Source organism: Coregonus lavaretus, assembly GCF_964263955.1.
Source record: "Coregonus lavaretus genome assembly, chromosome: 26".
In the NCBI taxonomy this organism is placed as follows: Eukaryota; Metazoa; Chordata; class Actinopteri; order Salmoniformes; family Salmonidae; genus Coregonus; species Coregonus lavaretus.
In genome coordinates this window covers 40,728,726-40,744,904 of record NC_140013.1, presented here as the reverse complement: position 1 = coordinate 40,744,904, position 16,179 = coordinate 40,728,726, and the positions used below count along the sequence as shown (strand labels likewise).

Here is a 16,179-nt window from a genome sequence, read left to right as displayed (position 1 = left end):
AGCTAGTTCAGCCAGCAGAGTTATCTCTGGGTTAGCTACGTAGCTAGCTAACCGAAACCGCCTGCTACAAAGACAGCTTCATATTTTACCTCCAAGTTGAAAGCGTTGACGGAATCCATAATTATTTGTTGATGTGCCGATAAATTACCCTTTTAAGTGAATAATACGTGATGATTTAGCTGGCTATGTTTATGTATTCGTAGCGTCGGAAACGTTCGCTCGCGTTGCTACCCCGCGTCTCCGCTTGTCGAAAATAGGTGTGGCCAAACGTTTCCGAGGGAAAAACGTCTCGGAACACAGAACCAAATTCTCGCGAGAAAGACTCGAAGAGTCCAGGACGGGATTGCTGCAACGACACGCCACAGGGACGAGCAGTGGGGCCAGGACAATATTCAAGTGTTTCTCACAAATTGAGAATATGATGATAACTCAATCATTTACAGTAAACTCAATTATACTAATCATAAAGATCGATGTGGATTTCACGGGTAGCTGACAACACAAGAAAAACTATATATAATATAAGAATATAAGAAAATTAAGTGATACTTCACAAACCCAAAATAAACCACCACATAGAAATATAATCTAGATTATATTTCTGTGAGCCGCTCATTGTTTTACTTTTTATGAATAGTTGATAAAGAAGTGTGTCCCAAATTGCACCTTATTCCCTATGGGCCCTGGTCAAAAGTAGTGCACTACTATAGGGAATAGGGTTTCATTTGGGAAGAAACCTCAGTGTAATGCAGCAATACTAACATTGTCACTCTTCAGACTTGATAGTGATCATATTCTGGATCAGTCTGACTGCTTTTGTGGGATTCCTGTTTGTCATTTTGACTTTCATGTCCCGCTCAGTCAGTCTACCCAAGTAAGTGTTCCTCTGAGACTCATTCCATCAAGTTCCTCAATGCAGTGTATTTCAAGTCATGTTTTACATTTACATTTTTTTACATGCTCTTATCCAGAGCGATTTACAGGAGCAATCAGGGTTAAGTGCCTTGCTCAAGGGCACGTCGACAGATTTTTCACCTAGCGACTCGGGGATTAGAACCAGCGACCTTTCGGTTACTGGCACAACACTCTTAACCACTAAGCTACCTGCTGCCCCAGACAGATGAGTGTGTATGATGCTTTGCCTGGAATCTGAAAGGGTGATAACTGATATAGCTAATTGTTAGGACTCACTGATGGGAAAACCAAAGACTTGCATTTGTTTAATGCTATTTATTTTATTATTTTTTATTTTCTGTGCAGAGCTCAGTTCCAAAAAGTCAAAGAAATCATGAATGAATTCTGCCTGAAGCAATTCTGCCTGATCTGTGATCTGATTGAGAATACTTGATTGATCAGCTTTCTGCTTTATCCTAACCCTTCTGAAACACACACACACACACAAATTGGAGCAGAGGGCAGCCAGTGCAGTGTCCAAAGAGCAGTTTTAGTGGTTAAGTGCTTTACTCAAGGCCACAACGGCAGGATATGGGATTTGAGACCCTGATGTGGCCAGATGAAGCTGTATGTAACATTGACTTCCTGCAATGTAATAACCTGGTTACAAAGTGGGATTCATATGTTTATATTCAAATACAAGACACGATCACACCAAAATAGTTTTAAAAACATTTAATAAAAGTTTTAAAGTGAACATGAACAAAGATTAAATTAATTTCATGATTTACATACACACACGTATAACTTCTTTTCGAAAACCAGATGCAAAATAATGAGGCCTACATTTTACGAGTGAACGCTGTTTTTTCAAATTTGTACAAGTATGCACACTTGGCTGTATTCTGACTTGAGAACCACAAAAATGTCAGTGCAAGTCTCCCATTGACATAAGTTAATGATTTACATGAAAGTCAGTTGTGCACACTTATCTCAAAGCCTGGTGTGACACCAGCGCTCCTACGGAAAAACACGTGCTGCTTTTCCACTGTAACACCAGTGTTACATTTCAGCAATAAGGCCGAAGGTGTTGTGGTAAATGGCCAATATACCACAGCTGAGTCCCCTGTAGATCAGTTGGTAGCGCATGGTGCTTGTAACGCCAGGGTTGTGGGTTAGTTTCCCACGGGGGGGGGGGGGCAGTGTGAAAATGTATGCACTCACTAACTGTAAGTCGCTCTGGATAAGAGGGTCTGCTAAATGACTAAAATGTAAGCTGAGGGCTGTTCTTGAGCACAACGTGGAGTGCCTGGATACAGCCCTTAGCCGTGGTATATTGGCCATATATCACAAACCCCCAAGGTGCCTTATAGCTATTATAAACTGGTTACCAACATACACTATATATACAACAGTATGTGGACACCCCTTCAAATTTGTGGATTCGGCTATTTCAGCCACACCCGTTGCTGACCGGTGTATAAAATCGAGCACACAGCCATGCAATCTCCATAGACAAACATTGGCAGTAGAATGGCCTTACTGAAGAGCTCAGTGACTTTTAACGTGGCACCGTCATAGGATGCCACTTTTCCAACAAGTCAGTTCATCAAATTTCTGCTCCGCTAGTGCTGCCCCGGTCAACTGTAAATTATGTTATTGTGAAGTGGAAACTTCTAGGAGCAACAAAGGCTAAGGCCACACAAGCTCACAGAACGGGACCGCCGAGTGCTGAAGCGCGTAGTGCATAAAAATGGGTTTCCATGGCCGAGCAGCCGCACACAAGCCTAAGATCACCAAGCGTCGGCCTCACTAATGCTCTTGTGGCTGAATGGAAGCAAGTCCCCACAGCAGTGTTCCAACATCTATCTTCATTTAACACATTTTTACCAATGTCTTAGTTATTTTTATATTTTTTACTCGCTCTACTTTTTTCATTCAACTTTTTCACCCCGGACGCTTTATCTGGACATGGTTCTACAGGACCTCCACCAGCCGAAGCTAAGTAGTAACATTAACACTATGCCATCTAATTGCAGTCGCTGTACTCATAATATACAGGAGAACTATCGCCTTATGGTGAGGATAGCCGTGCTGCAAGCCCAGCTTCAGATGCAATCGTTAGGCAAAGGCAATTTAAGTGTAGGAAAGGATGAAACAGTGTCTGTGCCACCAGTATGTGCAGATAGTAGTATAAATCCCCTCGCACAGTCCCCCCCAGCCGGACAATTTTCTCAAGGCTTCTGGAAAGAAACGCTGTCGGCATGCTCAAACTGGTGTCGCTCATTCAGCCGACAGAAACTTTTAACCGGTTCTCCCCATTAAGCAACGAGTCGGAGTCAGAGGCCAAGCCTTCTCAGGTCTGTCCTCCACCCGTTACGGGGTCTGAGCAACCAAAGACTCCCACCATTAGCTCTGACAAATTGAAAACCCTAGTCATTGGCGACTCCATTACCCGCTATATTAGACTTTAAAATAATCATCCAACGATCATACACTGTTTACCAGGGGGCAGGGCTACCGACGTAAAGGCTAATCTGAAGATGGTGCTGGCTAAGGCTAATACTGGTGAGTGTAGCGAGTATAGGGATATTGTTATCCACGTCGGCACCAACGATGTTAGGATGAAACAGTCAGAGGTCACCAAGAGCAACATAGCTTCAGAGTGTAAATCAGCTAGAAAGATGTGTCGGCATCAATTAATTGTCTCTGGTCCCCTCCCAGTTAGGAGGAGTGATGAACTCTACAGCAGAGTCTCACAACTCAATCGCTGGTTGAAAACTTGTTTTCTGTTCCTCCCAAAAGATAGAATTTGTAGGTAATTGGCCCTCTTTCTGGGACTCACCCACAAACAGGACCAAGCATGGCCTGCTGAGGAGTGATGGACTCCATCCTAGCTGGAGGGGTGCTACAGGACCAAGCCTGGCCTGCTGAGGAGTGATGGACTCCATCCTAGCTGGAGGGGTGCTCTCATCTTATCTACCAACATAGACAGGGCTCTAACTCCTCTAGCTCCACAATGAGACAGGGTGCAGGCCAGGCAGCAGGCTGTTAGCCTCCCCAATGAGACAGGGTGCAGGCCAGGCAGAAGGCTGTTAGCCTCCCCAATGAGACAGGGTGCAGGCCAGGCAGCAGGCTGTTAGCCAGCCCAATGAGACAGGGTGCAGGCCAGGCAGCAGGCTGTTAGCCAGCCCAATGAGACAGGGTGCAGGCCAGGCAGCAGGCTGTTAGCCTCCCCAATGAGACAGGGTGCAGGCCAGGCAGCAGGCTGTTAGCCAGCCTGACAGCTTAGTGGAGTCTGCCACTAACACAGTCAGTGTAGTCAGCTCAGCTATCCCCATTGAGACCGTGTCTGTGCCTCGATCTAGGTTGAGCAAAACTAAACATGGCGGTGTTCGCCTTAGCAATCTCACTGGAATAAAGACCTCCCCCATTCCTGTCATTATTGAAAGAGATTGTGATATCTCACGTCTCAAAATAGGGCTACTTAATGTTAGATCCCTCACTTCCAAGGCAGTTTTGTTCAATGAACTAATCACTGATCATAATCTTGATGTAATTGGCCTGACTGAAACATGGCTTAAGCCTGATTAATTTACTCTATTAAATGAGGCCTCTCCTCCTGGTTACACTAGTGACCATATCCCCCACGCATCCTGCAAAGGCGGAGGTGTTGCTAACGTTTACGATAGCAAATGTCAATTTACCCCCCCAAAAATGACTGCGTTTTCGTCTTTTGAGCTGCTAGTCATGAAATCTATGCAGCCTACTCAATCACTTTTTATAGCTACTGTTTACAGGCCTCCTGGGTCGTATACAGCATTCCTCACTGAGTTCCCTGAATTCCTATCGGACCTTGTAGTCATGGCAGATAATATTCAAATTTTTGGTGACTTTAATATTCACATGGAAAAGTCCACAGACCCACTCCAAAAGGCTTTTGGAGCCATCATCGACTCAGTGGGTTTTGTCCAACATGTCTCCGGACCTACTCATTGCCACAGTCATACCCTGGATCTAGTTCTTACCCGTGGATCTAAATGTTTTTCCCTGGACTATCGGACCACCATCTTATTACGTTTGCAATCGCAACAAATAATCTGCTCAGACCCCAACCAAGGATCATCAAAAGCTGTGCTATAAATTCTCAGACAACCCAAAGATTCCTAGATGCCCTTCCAGACTCCCTCCACCTACTCAATGACGTCGGAGGATAAAAATCAGTTAACGACCTAACAGAGGATCTACATTTTACCTTGTGTAATACCCTAGATGCAGTTACACCCCTAAAAACAAAAAACATTTGTCACAAGAAACTAGCTCCCTGGTATACAGAAAATACCAGAGCCCTGAAGCAAGCCTCCAGAAAATTGGAACGGAAATGGCGCTCCACCAAACTGGAAGTCTTCCTACTACATTTACATTTACATAATTTAGCAGACGCTCTTATCCAGAGCGACTTACAAATTGGTGTATTCAACTTATGATAGCCAGTGCTTCCGTAGAGGTAGGGGGCCAGCAGAGGTGGATGAACGTAGTGCCCTCGTTTGGGTGTAGGGTCTGATCAGAGCCTGAAGGTAAGGAGGTGCCGTTCCCCTCACAGCTCCGTAGGCAAGCACCATGGTCTTGTAGCAGATGCGAGCCTCAACTGGAAGCCAGTGGAGTGTGCGGAGGAGCGGGTTGACGTGAGAGAACTTGGGAAGGTTGAACACCAGACGGGCTGCAGCGTTCTGGATACTAGCTTGGAAAGACAGTACCGTGCAATATCGAAGAGCCCTCACTGCTGCTCGATCATCCTATTTCTCCAACCTAATTGAGGAGAATAAGAACCATCCCAAATGTATATTTGATACTGTCGCAAAGCTAACTAAAAAGCAGCATTCCCCAAAAAGAGGATGCCTTTCACTTCAGCAGTGATGAATTCATGAACTTCTTTGACGAAAAGATCATAATCATTAGAAAGCAAATGACGGACTCCTCTTTGAATCTGCGTATTTCTCCAAAGCTCAGCTGTCCTGAGTCTGCACAAAACCGCCAGGACCAAGGATCAATGGAGACACTCAATGGAGACACTCCCGAGTGGCACAGTGGTCTAAGGCACTGCATCGCAGTGCTTGCTGTGCCACTAGAGATCCTGGTTCGAATCCAGTCTCTGCTGTAGCTGGCTGCAACCGGGAGACCAATGGGGCGGCGCACAAGTCGTCCAGGGTAGGGGAGGAAATGGCCGGCAGGGAGGTAGCTCAGTTGGTAGAGCATGGCGTTTGCAACGCCAGGGTTGTGGGTTCGATTCCCACGGGGGGCCAGTATGAAAAGAAAAAAAAGAATAATGTATGCACTAACTGTAAGTCACTCTGGATAAGAGCGTCTGCTAAATAATGTAAATGTTGTTGTGGTCCTCTGTAGCTCAGCTGGTAGAGCACAGCGCTTGTAACGCCAAGGTAGTGGGTTCGATTCCCGGGACCACCCATACACAAAAATGTATGCACGCATGACTGTAAGTCTCTTTGGATAAAAGCGTCTGCTAAATGGCTTATTATTTATATTATTACACTCAAGTTTTTTAATCATATATCTCTTGACACATTCATGAAAATTGTAATGGGCTCTTTTTTTATTTAACTAGGCAAGTCAGTTAAGAACAAATTCTTATTTACGGCCTACACCGGCCAAACCCGGACGACGCTGGGCCAATTGTGCGCCGCCCTATGGGACTCCCAATCACGGCCGGTTGTGATACAGCCTGGAATCGAACCAGGGGGGTCTGTAGTGACGCCTCAAACACTGAGATGCAGTGCCTTAGACCGCTGCGCCACTCGGGAGCCCAAACACTAAACCTTCAAGCTGCATACTGGACCCTATTCCAACTAAACTACTGAAAGAGCTACTTCCTGTGGTTGGCCCTCCTATGTTGAACATAATAAATGCTCCCTATCCTCCGGATGTGAACCAAACACACTAAAAGTGGCAGTAATAAAGCCTCTCCTGAAAAAGCCTAACATTGACCCGGAAAATGTAAAAAACTAAAATCGGCTGATATCGAATCTCCCAGTCCTCTCAAATCTTTTAGAAAAAGCTGTTGCGCAGCAACTCACTGCCTCCCTGAAGACAAAAAATATATACGAAACGCTTCAGTCTGGTTTTAGACTCCATCATAGCACTGAGACTGCACTCGTGAAGGTGGTAAAATACATTTTAATGGCGTCAGACCAAGGCTCTGCATCTGTTCTTGTGCTCCTAGACCTTAGCGCTGCTTTTGACACCATCGATCACCACATTCAATTGGAGAGATTGGAATTCCAAACTGCCTTGTTTAGATCTTAATCTGTCGGAAAGATATCAGTTCGTCTCTGTGGATGGTTTGTCCTCTGACAAATCAATTGTACGTTTTGGTGTTCCTCAAGGTTCCTTTTTAGGACCACTATTGTTTTCACTATATATTCTACGTCATGGTGATATAATTCGGAAACACAATGTTAACTTTCATTGCTTTGCGGACAACATTTCTGCTGTACATTTCGATGAAACATGGTGAAGCCCCAAAATTGCCTACCCTGGAAGCCTGTGTTTCAGACATAAGGAAGTGGATGGTGGCAAATGTTTTACTTTTAAACTCGGACAAAACAGAGATGCTAGTTCTAGCTCCCAAGAAACAAAGAGATCTTCTGTTGGATCTGACAATTAATCTTGATGGTTGTACAGTCGTCAAAAAAAAAACTGTGAAGGATCTCGGCGTTACTCTGGACCCTGATCTCTCTTTTGACGAACATATTTAAGTCTTTACTGAAGACTCATCTCTTCAGTAGGTCCTATGATTGAGTGTAGTCTGGCTCAGGGGTGCGAAGGTGAACGGCAAGGCACTGGAGGTAAGAACTGCCCTTGCTGTCTCTGCCTGGCCGGCTCCCCTCTCTCCACTGGGATTCTCTGCCTCTGACCCTATTACGGGGGCTGAGTCACTGGCTTACTGGTGCTTTCCATGCCGTCCCTAGGAGGGGTGCATCACTTGAGTGGGTTGAGTCACTGAAGTGATCTTCCTGTCCGGTTTGTCGCTCCCTCGGGCTCGTGCAGTGGAGGAGATCTTCGTGGGCTATACTCAGCCTTGTCTCAGGGTAGTAGGTTGGTGGTCCGTTGATATCACTCTGGTGGTGTGGGAGCTGTGCTTTGGCAAAGTGGGTGGGGTTATATCCTGCCTGGTTGGCCCTGTCCGGGAGTATCGTCGGACGGGGCCACAGAGTCTCCCGACCCCCCCCCCCCTTGTCTCAGCCTCCAGTATCTATGCTGCAATAGTCTATGTGCCGGGGGGGCTAGGGTCAGTCTGTTATATCTGATGTTATTCTCCTGTCTTATCCAGTGTCCTGTGTGAATTCTCTCTTTCTCCCTCCCTCCCCTCCCGGAGGACCTGAGCCCCTAGGACCATGCCTCAGGACTACCTGGCCTGATGACTCCTTGCTGTCCCCAGTCCACCTGGTCGTGCTGCTGCTCCAGTTTCCACTCTTCTGCCTGCGGCTATGGAACCCTGACCTATTCACCGGACGTGTTACCTTGTCCCAGACCTGCTGTTTTCAACTCTCTCTCTCTCTACCGCACCTGTTATTTCAACCTCTAAATGCCCGGCTATTAAAAGCCAAGTGACATTTACTCTTGATGTACTGACCTATTGCACCCTCTACAACCACTGTGATTATTAATTGACCCTGCTGGTCATCTATGAACGTATGAACATCTTGGAGAAAAATCTGGCCTTAATGGCAATGTACTGTTATAATCTCCACCCCTCAGAGCCTGGTTCCTCTCTAGGTTTCTGCCTTTCTGGGGAGTTGTTCCTAGCCACCGTGCTTCTACATCTGCATTGCTTGCTGTTTGGCGTTTTAGGCTGGGTTTCTGTATAGCACTTTGTGACATCTGCTGATGTAAAAAGGGCTTTATAAATAAAATGTGATTGATTGATTGATAGTGGAAAGTCTTCCCAGAAGAGTGGAGGCTGTTATAGCAGCAAAGGGGGGACCAGCTCCATATTAATGCCCATGATTTTGGAAGGAGATGTTTGACGAGCAGGTGTCCACATACTTTTGGTCATGTAGTGTAAAAATAAATGTTTTGTTATACCCATGGTATACGGTCTGATATACCACAGCTGTCAGCCAATCAGCATTCAGGGCTCGAACCACCCAGTTTATACTAGTGTATACAACCTTATGTTATACTAGTGGATACACCCTTACGTTATCCTAGTGGATACAACCTTATGTTATACTAGTGGATACACCCTTATGTTATACTAGTGGATACACCCTTATGTTATCCTAGTGGATACACCCTTATGTTATACTAGTGTAGACACCATTATGTTATACTAGTGGATACACCATTATGTTATACTAGTGGATACACCCTTATGTTATACTAGTGTAGACACCCTTATGTTATACTAGTGTAGACACCATTATGTTATACTAGTGGATACACCCTTATGTTAGACTAGTGGATACACCCTTATGTTATACTAGTGGATACACCCTTATGTTATACTAGTGGATACACCCTTATGTTATCCTAGTGGATACACCCTTATGTTATACTAGTGGATACACCCTTATGTTATACTAGTGGATACACCCTTATGTTATACTAGTGGATACACCCTTATGTTATACTAGGGACATGGTGTTTCCATATCTAGAGCTGACAGTGAGGACTTGTGAAGAGCAGAAGCAACAACTCTGCATCATCAAAACAGTTCCTTTGGGAGAAGGTGTTAAAGTTCACAGTTAGTCATTGTTATGTAAATGCCAGCTGAAAAGTACCAGTGGCCCCAAGTGAGAGCAGGGGAGAAACAGGGAGATGAGGAGACAGACTTTCAGTGTGTGAAGATAGTCCTGAGGTGAGGGGTGCACTTCTCCTCCTCTCGTCTCTCTACCTCTCCTTCCTCCCCCTGTTCAGGAGTTAGAGCGGGACCGGTTCTGGAGAGCTAATGGGGGTCCAAATTCAGCCATGCAACCTACATTGCCTTGATGGGCTCCTTCAAAATGGCTTTAAAAACGGTTCCATTGAACACTGCTGTCGTGGATACTTTTCCTTTCTTCGCTTGCGTGTTGGACTCAAATGATGGTTCAGGAATTGAGTCTGTCCTGATAAGTATTGCTACCTGTTCAGCTCATTATAAATATATAAATATAATATATATACAGAAAAGATGGAGTTGATAGTACTTTATTATATAAAAAAATTCCCCTCTGAGATTAATTATGTATTTTATCTACAGTGAGGGAAAAAAGTACTGGATCAATTTATAACATTTTTGACATGCGTTTTTCTGGATTTTGTTGTTGTTATTCTGTCTCTCACTGTTCAAATAAACCTACCATTAAAATGATAGACTGATCATTTCTTTGTCAGTGGGCAAACGTACAAAATCAGCAGGGGATCAAATCCTTTTTTCACCTCACTCTATCTGTAATGGATATCAAGTTTTGGTACATTCAACAAATAATTGACACGAATGTCCATGGCTTTAGTGTCCACTGGGTAGTTTGTGGAGGCAGAGCTGCAGGCTCCACCTTTCCATCACTCTGATTGTTGATCCATGTCCCAGATGAACTTCAGAGTCACGTCCTTCATCCGCTCCTCATAGACCTGGTCAAACCTCTCACTCTGGGCCACTGTAAACATGTTCTTCCACTCCCCGATTTTACCTGTCACAGCACAACCAACACGTCATTATTCAGAGTAAGAATATTTATAAACGTTTTTTTTTCTCCCAATCTCAGGCCCACATTCGTGAAGCATCTCAGAGTAGATCAACACTGGTATAGAGACGCTGTGTGAATACAGGCCCTGACCTTTGCGTAGGAACTGCCCCTTTTTGAGAATGTCCTCTGGTATGAACTCGTAGTTGGCCTTGTGGTCGTGTTTCATGTTTTTGAACGTGGCTTTTTCCACTATCTTGTTGATGTCTGCTTCAGTCAGGTCCCGCTCAAGGAAGCGGCAGATCTTCAGCACGGCTGTCTTCAGATCCTGAGAAAGGAGGAACATGTCCATTAAAGATGGAACCCTGTGCATGAGGTTGGTCAAGTGGTGAAGTCCACTGCCCTCGGCACATATGCAATCCCCTGCCTGTGTGGGATCACATGCCGGCCCCACAGCACTTCTACACACTATGTCCTCTGTCTGTCTCCCTCTTCATTTCATGTCCATCCTTGTTAATACAATTGGAAAATTTAGACCAAAAGATTGGGGATAGGCAAGCCAGGCTGGTTGGTTGTCTCTAGCTGGCTATCCAGTAGAGCAGAGGTCAGAGGTCATAGGTGTAAGATGAGTCTGTAATTGTCACGATCGTCTAATGAAGAGGACCAAGGCGCAGCGTTGCAGGCAAACATACTCTTTATTGAGCGAAAACACGATCAAAACAACAAAGACGGTAACGTGACAGTTCACGGTCAAACTAAACCAACTTGAAACAAGAACCCACAAAACCAAAGGAAAAACCGACAGTTTAAATATGGCTCCCAATCAGAGACAACCAGCAAACAGCTGACACTCGTTGCCTCTGATTGGGAGTCACTCAGGCCAACATAGAAATAGGGAACATAGATCTACACACCCTGGCTCAACATAACAGTGTCCCCAGAGCCAGGGCGTGACAGTACCCCCCCCTAAAGGCGCGGACTCCGACCGAGCCAACTACATACCACAGGGGAGGGACCGGGTGGGCACTCCGCCTTGGCGGCGGATCCAGCTCTGGGCCCGATCCCCACTTCCTCTCCAACCCCCCAAAGTACCCCTGGTCCGGTCTGGCCCCGCTGGCCGGAGCCGGACTGACGACACGCACCCCTGGCTTGGTGCGTGGAACAGGAACGGACCGGACCGGGCTGACGATGCGCACCCCTGGCTTGGTGCGTGGAGTAGCAACTGGCCGGACCGGGCTGACGATACACACCCCTGGCTTGGTGCGTGGAGCAGGAATGGACCGGACCGGGCTGACGATGCGCACCCCTGGCTTGGTGCGTGGAGTAGCAACTGGCCGGACCGGGCTGACGATACGCACCCCTGGCTTGGTGCGTGGAGCAGGAATGGGCCGGACTGGGCTGGCGACGCGCACCACAGACTTGATGCGTAGAGCAGGAACGGGCCGGACCGGGCTGGCGACGCGCACCACAGACTTGGTGCGGGGAGCAGGAACAGGCCGGACCGGGCTGGCGACGCGCACCACAGACTTGGTGCGGAGAGCAGGAACGGGCCGGACAGGGCTGACGAAACGCACCACAGGTTTGGTGCGGGGAGCAGGAACAGGCCGGACCGGGCTGGCGACGCGCACCACAGGTTTGGTGCAGGGAGCAGGAACAGGCCGGGCCGGGCTGGCGACGCGCACCATTGGCTTGGTGCGGGGAGCAGGAACAGGCCGGACCGGGCTGGCGACGCGCACCACAGACTTGGTGCGGAGAGCAGGAACGGGCCGGACAGGGCTGACGAAACGCACCCCAGACTTGGTGCGGGGAGCAGGAACGGGCCGGACCGGGCTGGCGACGCGCACCACAGGTTCGGTGCGGGGAGCAGGAACAGGCCGGGCCGGGCTGACGACACGCACCACAGGCTCGATGCGAGGAACAGGAACAGGCCGGACCGTACTGGGGACACACACCACTGGCCCTACGCAGGGATCAGGAACGGGCCGGACAGGACTGGTAACACACCCCAGTACCTCTCGCCGTGCCTCCACACTTTCCCTCTCCTCTGTGACCAGTGGCCCCCTTAACCTGGCGGCCTCCTCTGCACACCCGCTGGACCGCTCCATCGCGGCATCCTGCTGCCCCGTCGTCCACGTCGTGAGCCCCCCCCTAAAAAAATTCTGGGGTTCTCTCCTCCCCGTGGACCAGGCCTCCCTAGTTCTCGCCAGACTCTCACCCCACTGCTTCAAAGTCCAACCTCTCTGCTCTTCACTTGGCTTGGCCCAGTCGAGACTCTTAATCCATTGTTCCCAAGTCCACTCTCTCCGCTCTTCACTCGGCCTGACCCAGTCGAGGCTGCCACGGAGATCTGCTAGGGATTTCCCTGGTGATGGCTCCTCGACTCGCTGCTTGGTCCAGTTTTGGTGGGTTCTTCTGTCACGATCGTCTAATGAAGAGGACCAAGGCGCAGCGTTGCAGGCAAACATACTCTTTATTGAGCGAAAACACGATCAAAACAACAAAGACGGTAACGTGACAGTTCACGGTCAAACTAAACCAACTTGAAACAAGAACCCACAAAACCAAAGGAAAAACCGACAGTTTAAATATGGCTCCCAATCAGAGACAACCAGCAAACAGCTGACACTCGTTGCCTCTGATTGGGAGTCACTCAGGCCAACATAGAAATAGGGAACATAGATCTACACACCCTGGCTCAACATAACAGTGTCCCCAGAGCCAGGGCGTGACAGTAATATCTTACCATGATCATGTCCTCATAGGTCAGAAACAGGATGTTGTACTGGTCTCTCTTACTGTGCCACTCTCTGATGTGGTCAAACCAGGACGAAGCGCCAACTGTAGGGCAATAACATGGTCATAACAGGCTGTGTCACCAAGGTCATTACAGTATTCATGGGTTGGTCAAAAGTAGTGCACTATACTATATAGTGAATAGGGTGACATTTAGGACGTAGCCTGTCAGGGTTATAACAGGCTGTTTGTGTCCCAAATGGCACCCTATTCCCTATATAGGTCACTACTTTTGACCAGAGCCCTATCGGCCCTGGTGAAAATTAGTGCACTATGTAGAGAAGGAATATGGTGCCATTTGGGACCCAACCATGGTGTTATATGAATGATGTCTTTACTCTACCATTCCCTGCTAACCACTGGTCCAGAAAGTCCTCGAAGCTCTTTGGGGTCTCAAACATGGCCCAGTTGATACACCAGTGATAGTAGGAAATCACGTTGTCCTTTGGGTTCCGCATCACATAGATCATCTGAGAACAAGAGAGACATTTACAGCCCTGTGGGCTCTGGTCAAAAGTAGTGCACTGTATAGAGAAAAGGGTGACATTTGGGATGCAAACCATACAGTAGGGCCTCCATCTTCCCCTCCTCTGCCTACCTTTGCCTTCTTGTTCCTCAGGCCTGGTTAACCCGGAAGCCAGCCGCACCAATGTGTCGGAGAAAACACTGTACAACCGTGCATGCGCCCGGCCCGCCACAGGAGGCGCTAGAGCGCGATGGGACAAGGACGTCCCGGCCGGCCAAACCCTCCCTTAACCCGGACGACGCTGGGCCAATTGTGCGTCGCCTCATGGGTCTCCCGATCGCGGCTGGCTGCGACACAGCCCGGGATCGAGCCCTGTAGTGACGCCTCAAGCGCTGCAGTGCCTTAGACCGCTGCGCCACTCGGGAGGATTGAAGTTATATTTTTCAAGAACAATAGATATCACTCATTTAAAATTCCAAAGATGGATGTTCCAATCCCGGATTGTGCCTTTAACTTTCTAAAAGGCTGTTTTTATTCTCTCTACCTGTGACAGGTTTCTCTCCTCACTGATGACCTAAACAGAGCAGGTTTCTCTCCTCACTGATGACCTAAACAGAGCAGGTTTCTCTCCTCACTGATGACCTAAACAGAGCAGGTTTCTCTCCTCACTGATGACCTAAACAGAGCAGGGCTCTCAACCTTTTTCATGTCAAGTACCCCCAAGTATGATAAGTGTCTGGACCATCTCAAACGCTGTTTATCCATCCAGTAGATTTGTCACTCACCTGACTTAGGGTAAGTGACCAGAAAGATGTCACTGTCCCGGATCTCAAAGGTCTGCAGGGAGTCAATGTACTCAGCGATGAACAAATCCTTCGCAAAAACATAGTCCTTGTACTTGATCAGGTTATCGGTGAGCCCCTCCATAATAATGATAGTTTTGTATATATATTAGTATCTACAGTGGATATGAATAGCTATGCTGCAAAGAACCAAATGAAGTTGGAATACAGCACGTTTAGACTTTGGAACCTGTGATAAGGTTCACAGAGTTATTAGGAGCAGGGTTCACTGACGTTGCAATAAAGCACACTCCTGAGTCATCATTCTAACACTACGACATGTTACTGAAGTTTAAACACAGTAACTAACTCCACTCGGTGCAGTCAGTCAACTACTCCTCTTCTTCGTGCATGTAAAAAGTGCAGTCGGAAAGTATTCAGACCCCTTGACTTTTTCCACATTTTGTTACGTTACAGCCTTATTCTACAATGGATTAAATTGTTCCCCACCCCCCACCCACATCAATCTACACACAATACCCCATAATGACAAAGCAAAAACAGGTTTTTAGACATTTTTGCAAATTTATTACAAATAAAAAAAACGGAAATATTACATTTACATAAGTATTCAGACCTTATACTCAGTACTTTCTTGAAGCACCTTTGGCAGAGATTACAGCCTTGAGTATGATGCTACAAGCTTGGCACACCTGTATTTGGGGGAGTTTCTCCCATTCTTCTCTGCAGATCCTGTTTGGTGGAGTGCAGCAAAGACCCTTATGTTATACACCCTTATGTTATCCTAGTGGATACACCCTTATGTTATACTAGTGGATACACCCTTATGTTATACTAGTGGATACACCCTTATGTTATCCTAGTGGATACACCCTTATGTTATACTTGTGGATACACCCTTATGTTATACTAGTGGATACACCCTTATGTTATCCTAGTGGATACACCCTTATGTTATCCTAGTGGATACACCCTTATGTTATACTAGTGGATACACCCTTATGTTATACTAGTGGATACACCCTTATGTTATACTAGGGACATAGTGTTTCCATATCTAGAGCTGACAGTGAGGACTTGTGAAGAGCAGAATCAACAACTCTGCATCATCAAAACAGTTCCTTTGTGAGAAGGTGTTAAAGTTCACAGTTAGTCATTGTTATGTAAATGCCAGCTGAAAAGTACCAGTGGCCTGGCTTTGGCCCCAAGTGAGAGCAGGGGAGAGACATGGAGATGAGGAGACAGACTTCCAGTGTGTGAAGATAGTCCTGAGGTGAGGGGTGCACTTCTCCTCCTCTCGTCTCTCTACCTCTCCTTCCTCCCCCTGTTCCTCTAGTCAGGAGTTAGAGCGGGACTGGGTCTGGAGAGATGAGTCTCTCCCTCTGCCTATGGACCCTGGTTGAAAGTAGTGCACTATATAGGGAATAGGGTGCTATTTGGGATGCACACAGACATTGGCCAGGTCTATCACCATCTTATCCTTCCTCTTGGCCAGAGCAGACAGGCCTTTAGTGAAGTGAAGACTTCTCTGGCTCTGTCT

At 47.1% G+C, this 16,179-nt stretch overlaps 2 protein-coding genes across 2 annotated transcripts in view; both read right to left on the bottom strand.

Moving 5' to 3' along the window:
• LOC311102043 (SR-related and CTD-associated factor 8-like) overlaps positions 1-231 on the bottom strand; it is a 62,170-nt gene extending 61,939 nt beyond the window's left edge. Inside the window, exon 1 of the mRNA XM_084143258.1 lies at positions 90-231. Within this exon, the coding sequence (XP_083999384.1) occupies positions 90-119 (30 nt within the window). The 5' untranslated portion in view covers positions 120-231. The remainder of the gene's footprint in view (positions 1-89) is intronic.
• Positions 232-10,085: 9,854 nt separating this feature from the next.
• Positions 10,086-14,872, bottom strand: LOC311102042 (amine sulfotransferase-like). The gene is made up of 6 exons (XM_084143257.1): positions 14,622-14,872; positions 13,969-13,991; positions 13,714-13,867; positions 13,321-13,415; positions 10,731-10,905; positions 10,086-10,583 (listed from the first exon to the last, which is right to left on the bottom strand). The coding sequence occupies exons 1-6, from the start codon at positions 14,761-14,763 to the stop codon at positions 10,456-10,458; spliced, it is 717 nt and encodes a 238-aa protein (XP_083999383.1). The 5' UTR covers positions 14,764-14,872; the 3' UTR covers positions 10,086-10,455.
• Between the last annotated feature and the right edge of the window lie 1,307 nt (positions 14,873-16,179).

Coding starts and splice junctions, on each gene's coding strand:
- LOC311102042 (XM_084143257.1), bottom strand. CDS start 14,763: ATGGAGGGGCTCACCGATAACCTGATCAAGTACAAGGACTATGTTTTT. Junction 13,416..13,713: donor CCAGTGGTTAGCAGGGAATG/GTAGAGTAAAGA, acceptor ATTGCCCTACAG/TTGGCGCTTCGTCCTGGTTT. Junction 10,906..13,320: donor CCTATGAGGACATGATCATG/GTAAGATATTAC, acceptor CTCCTTTCTCAG/GATCTGAAGACAGCCGTGCT.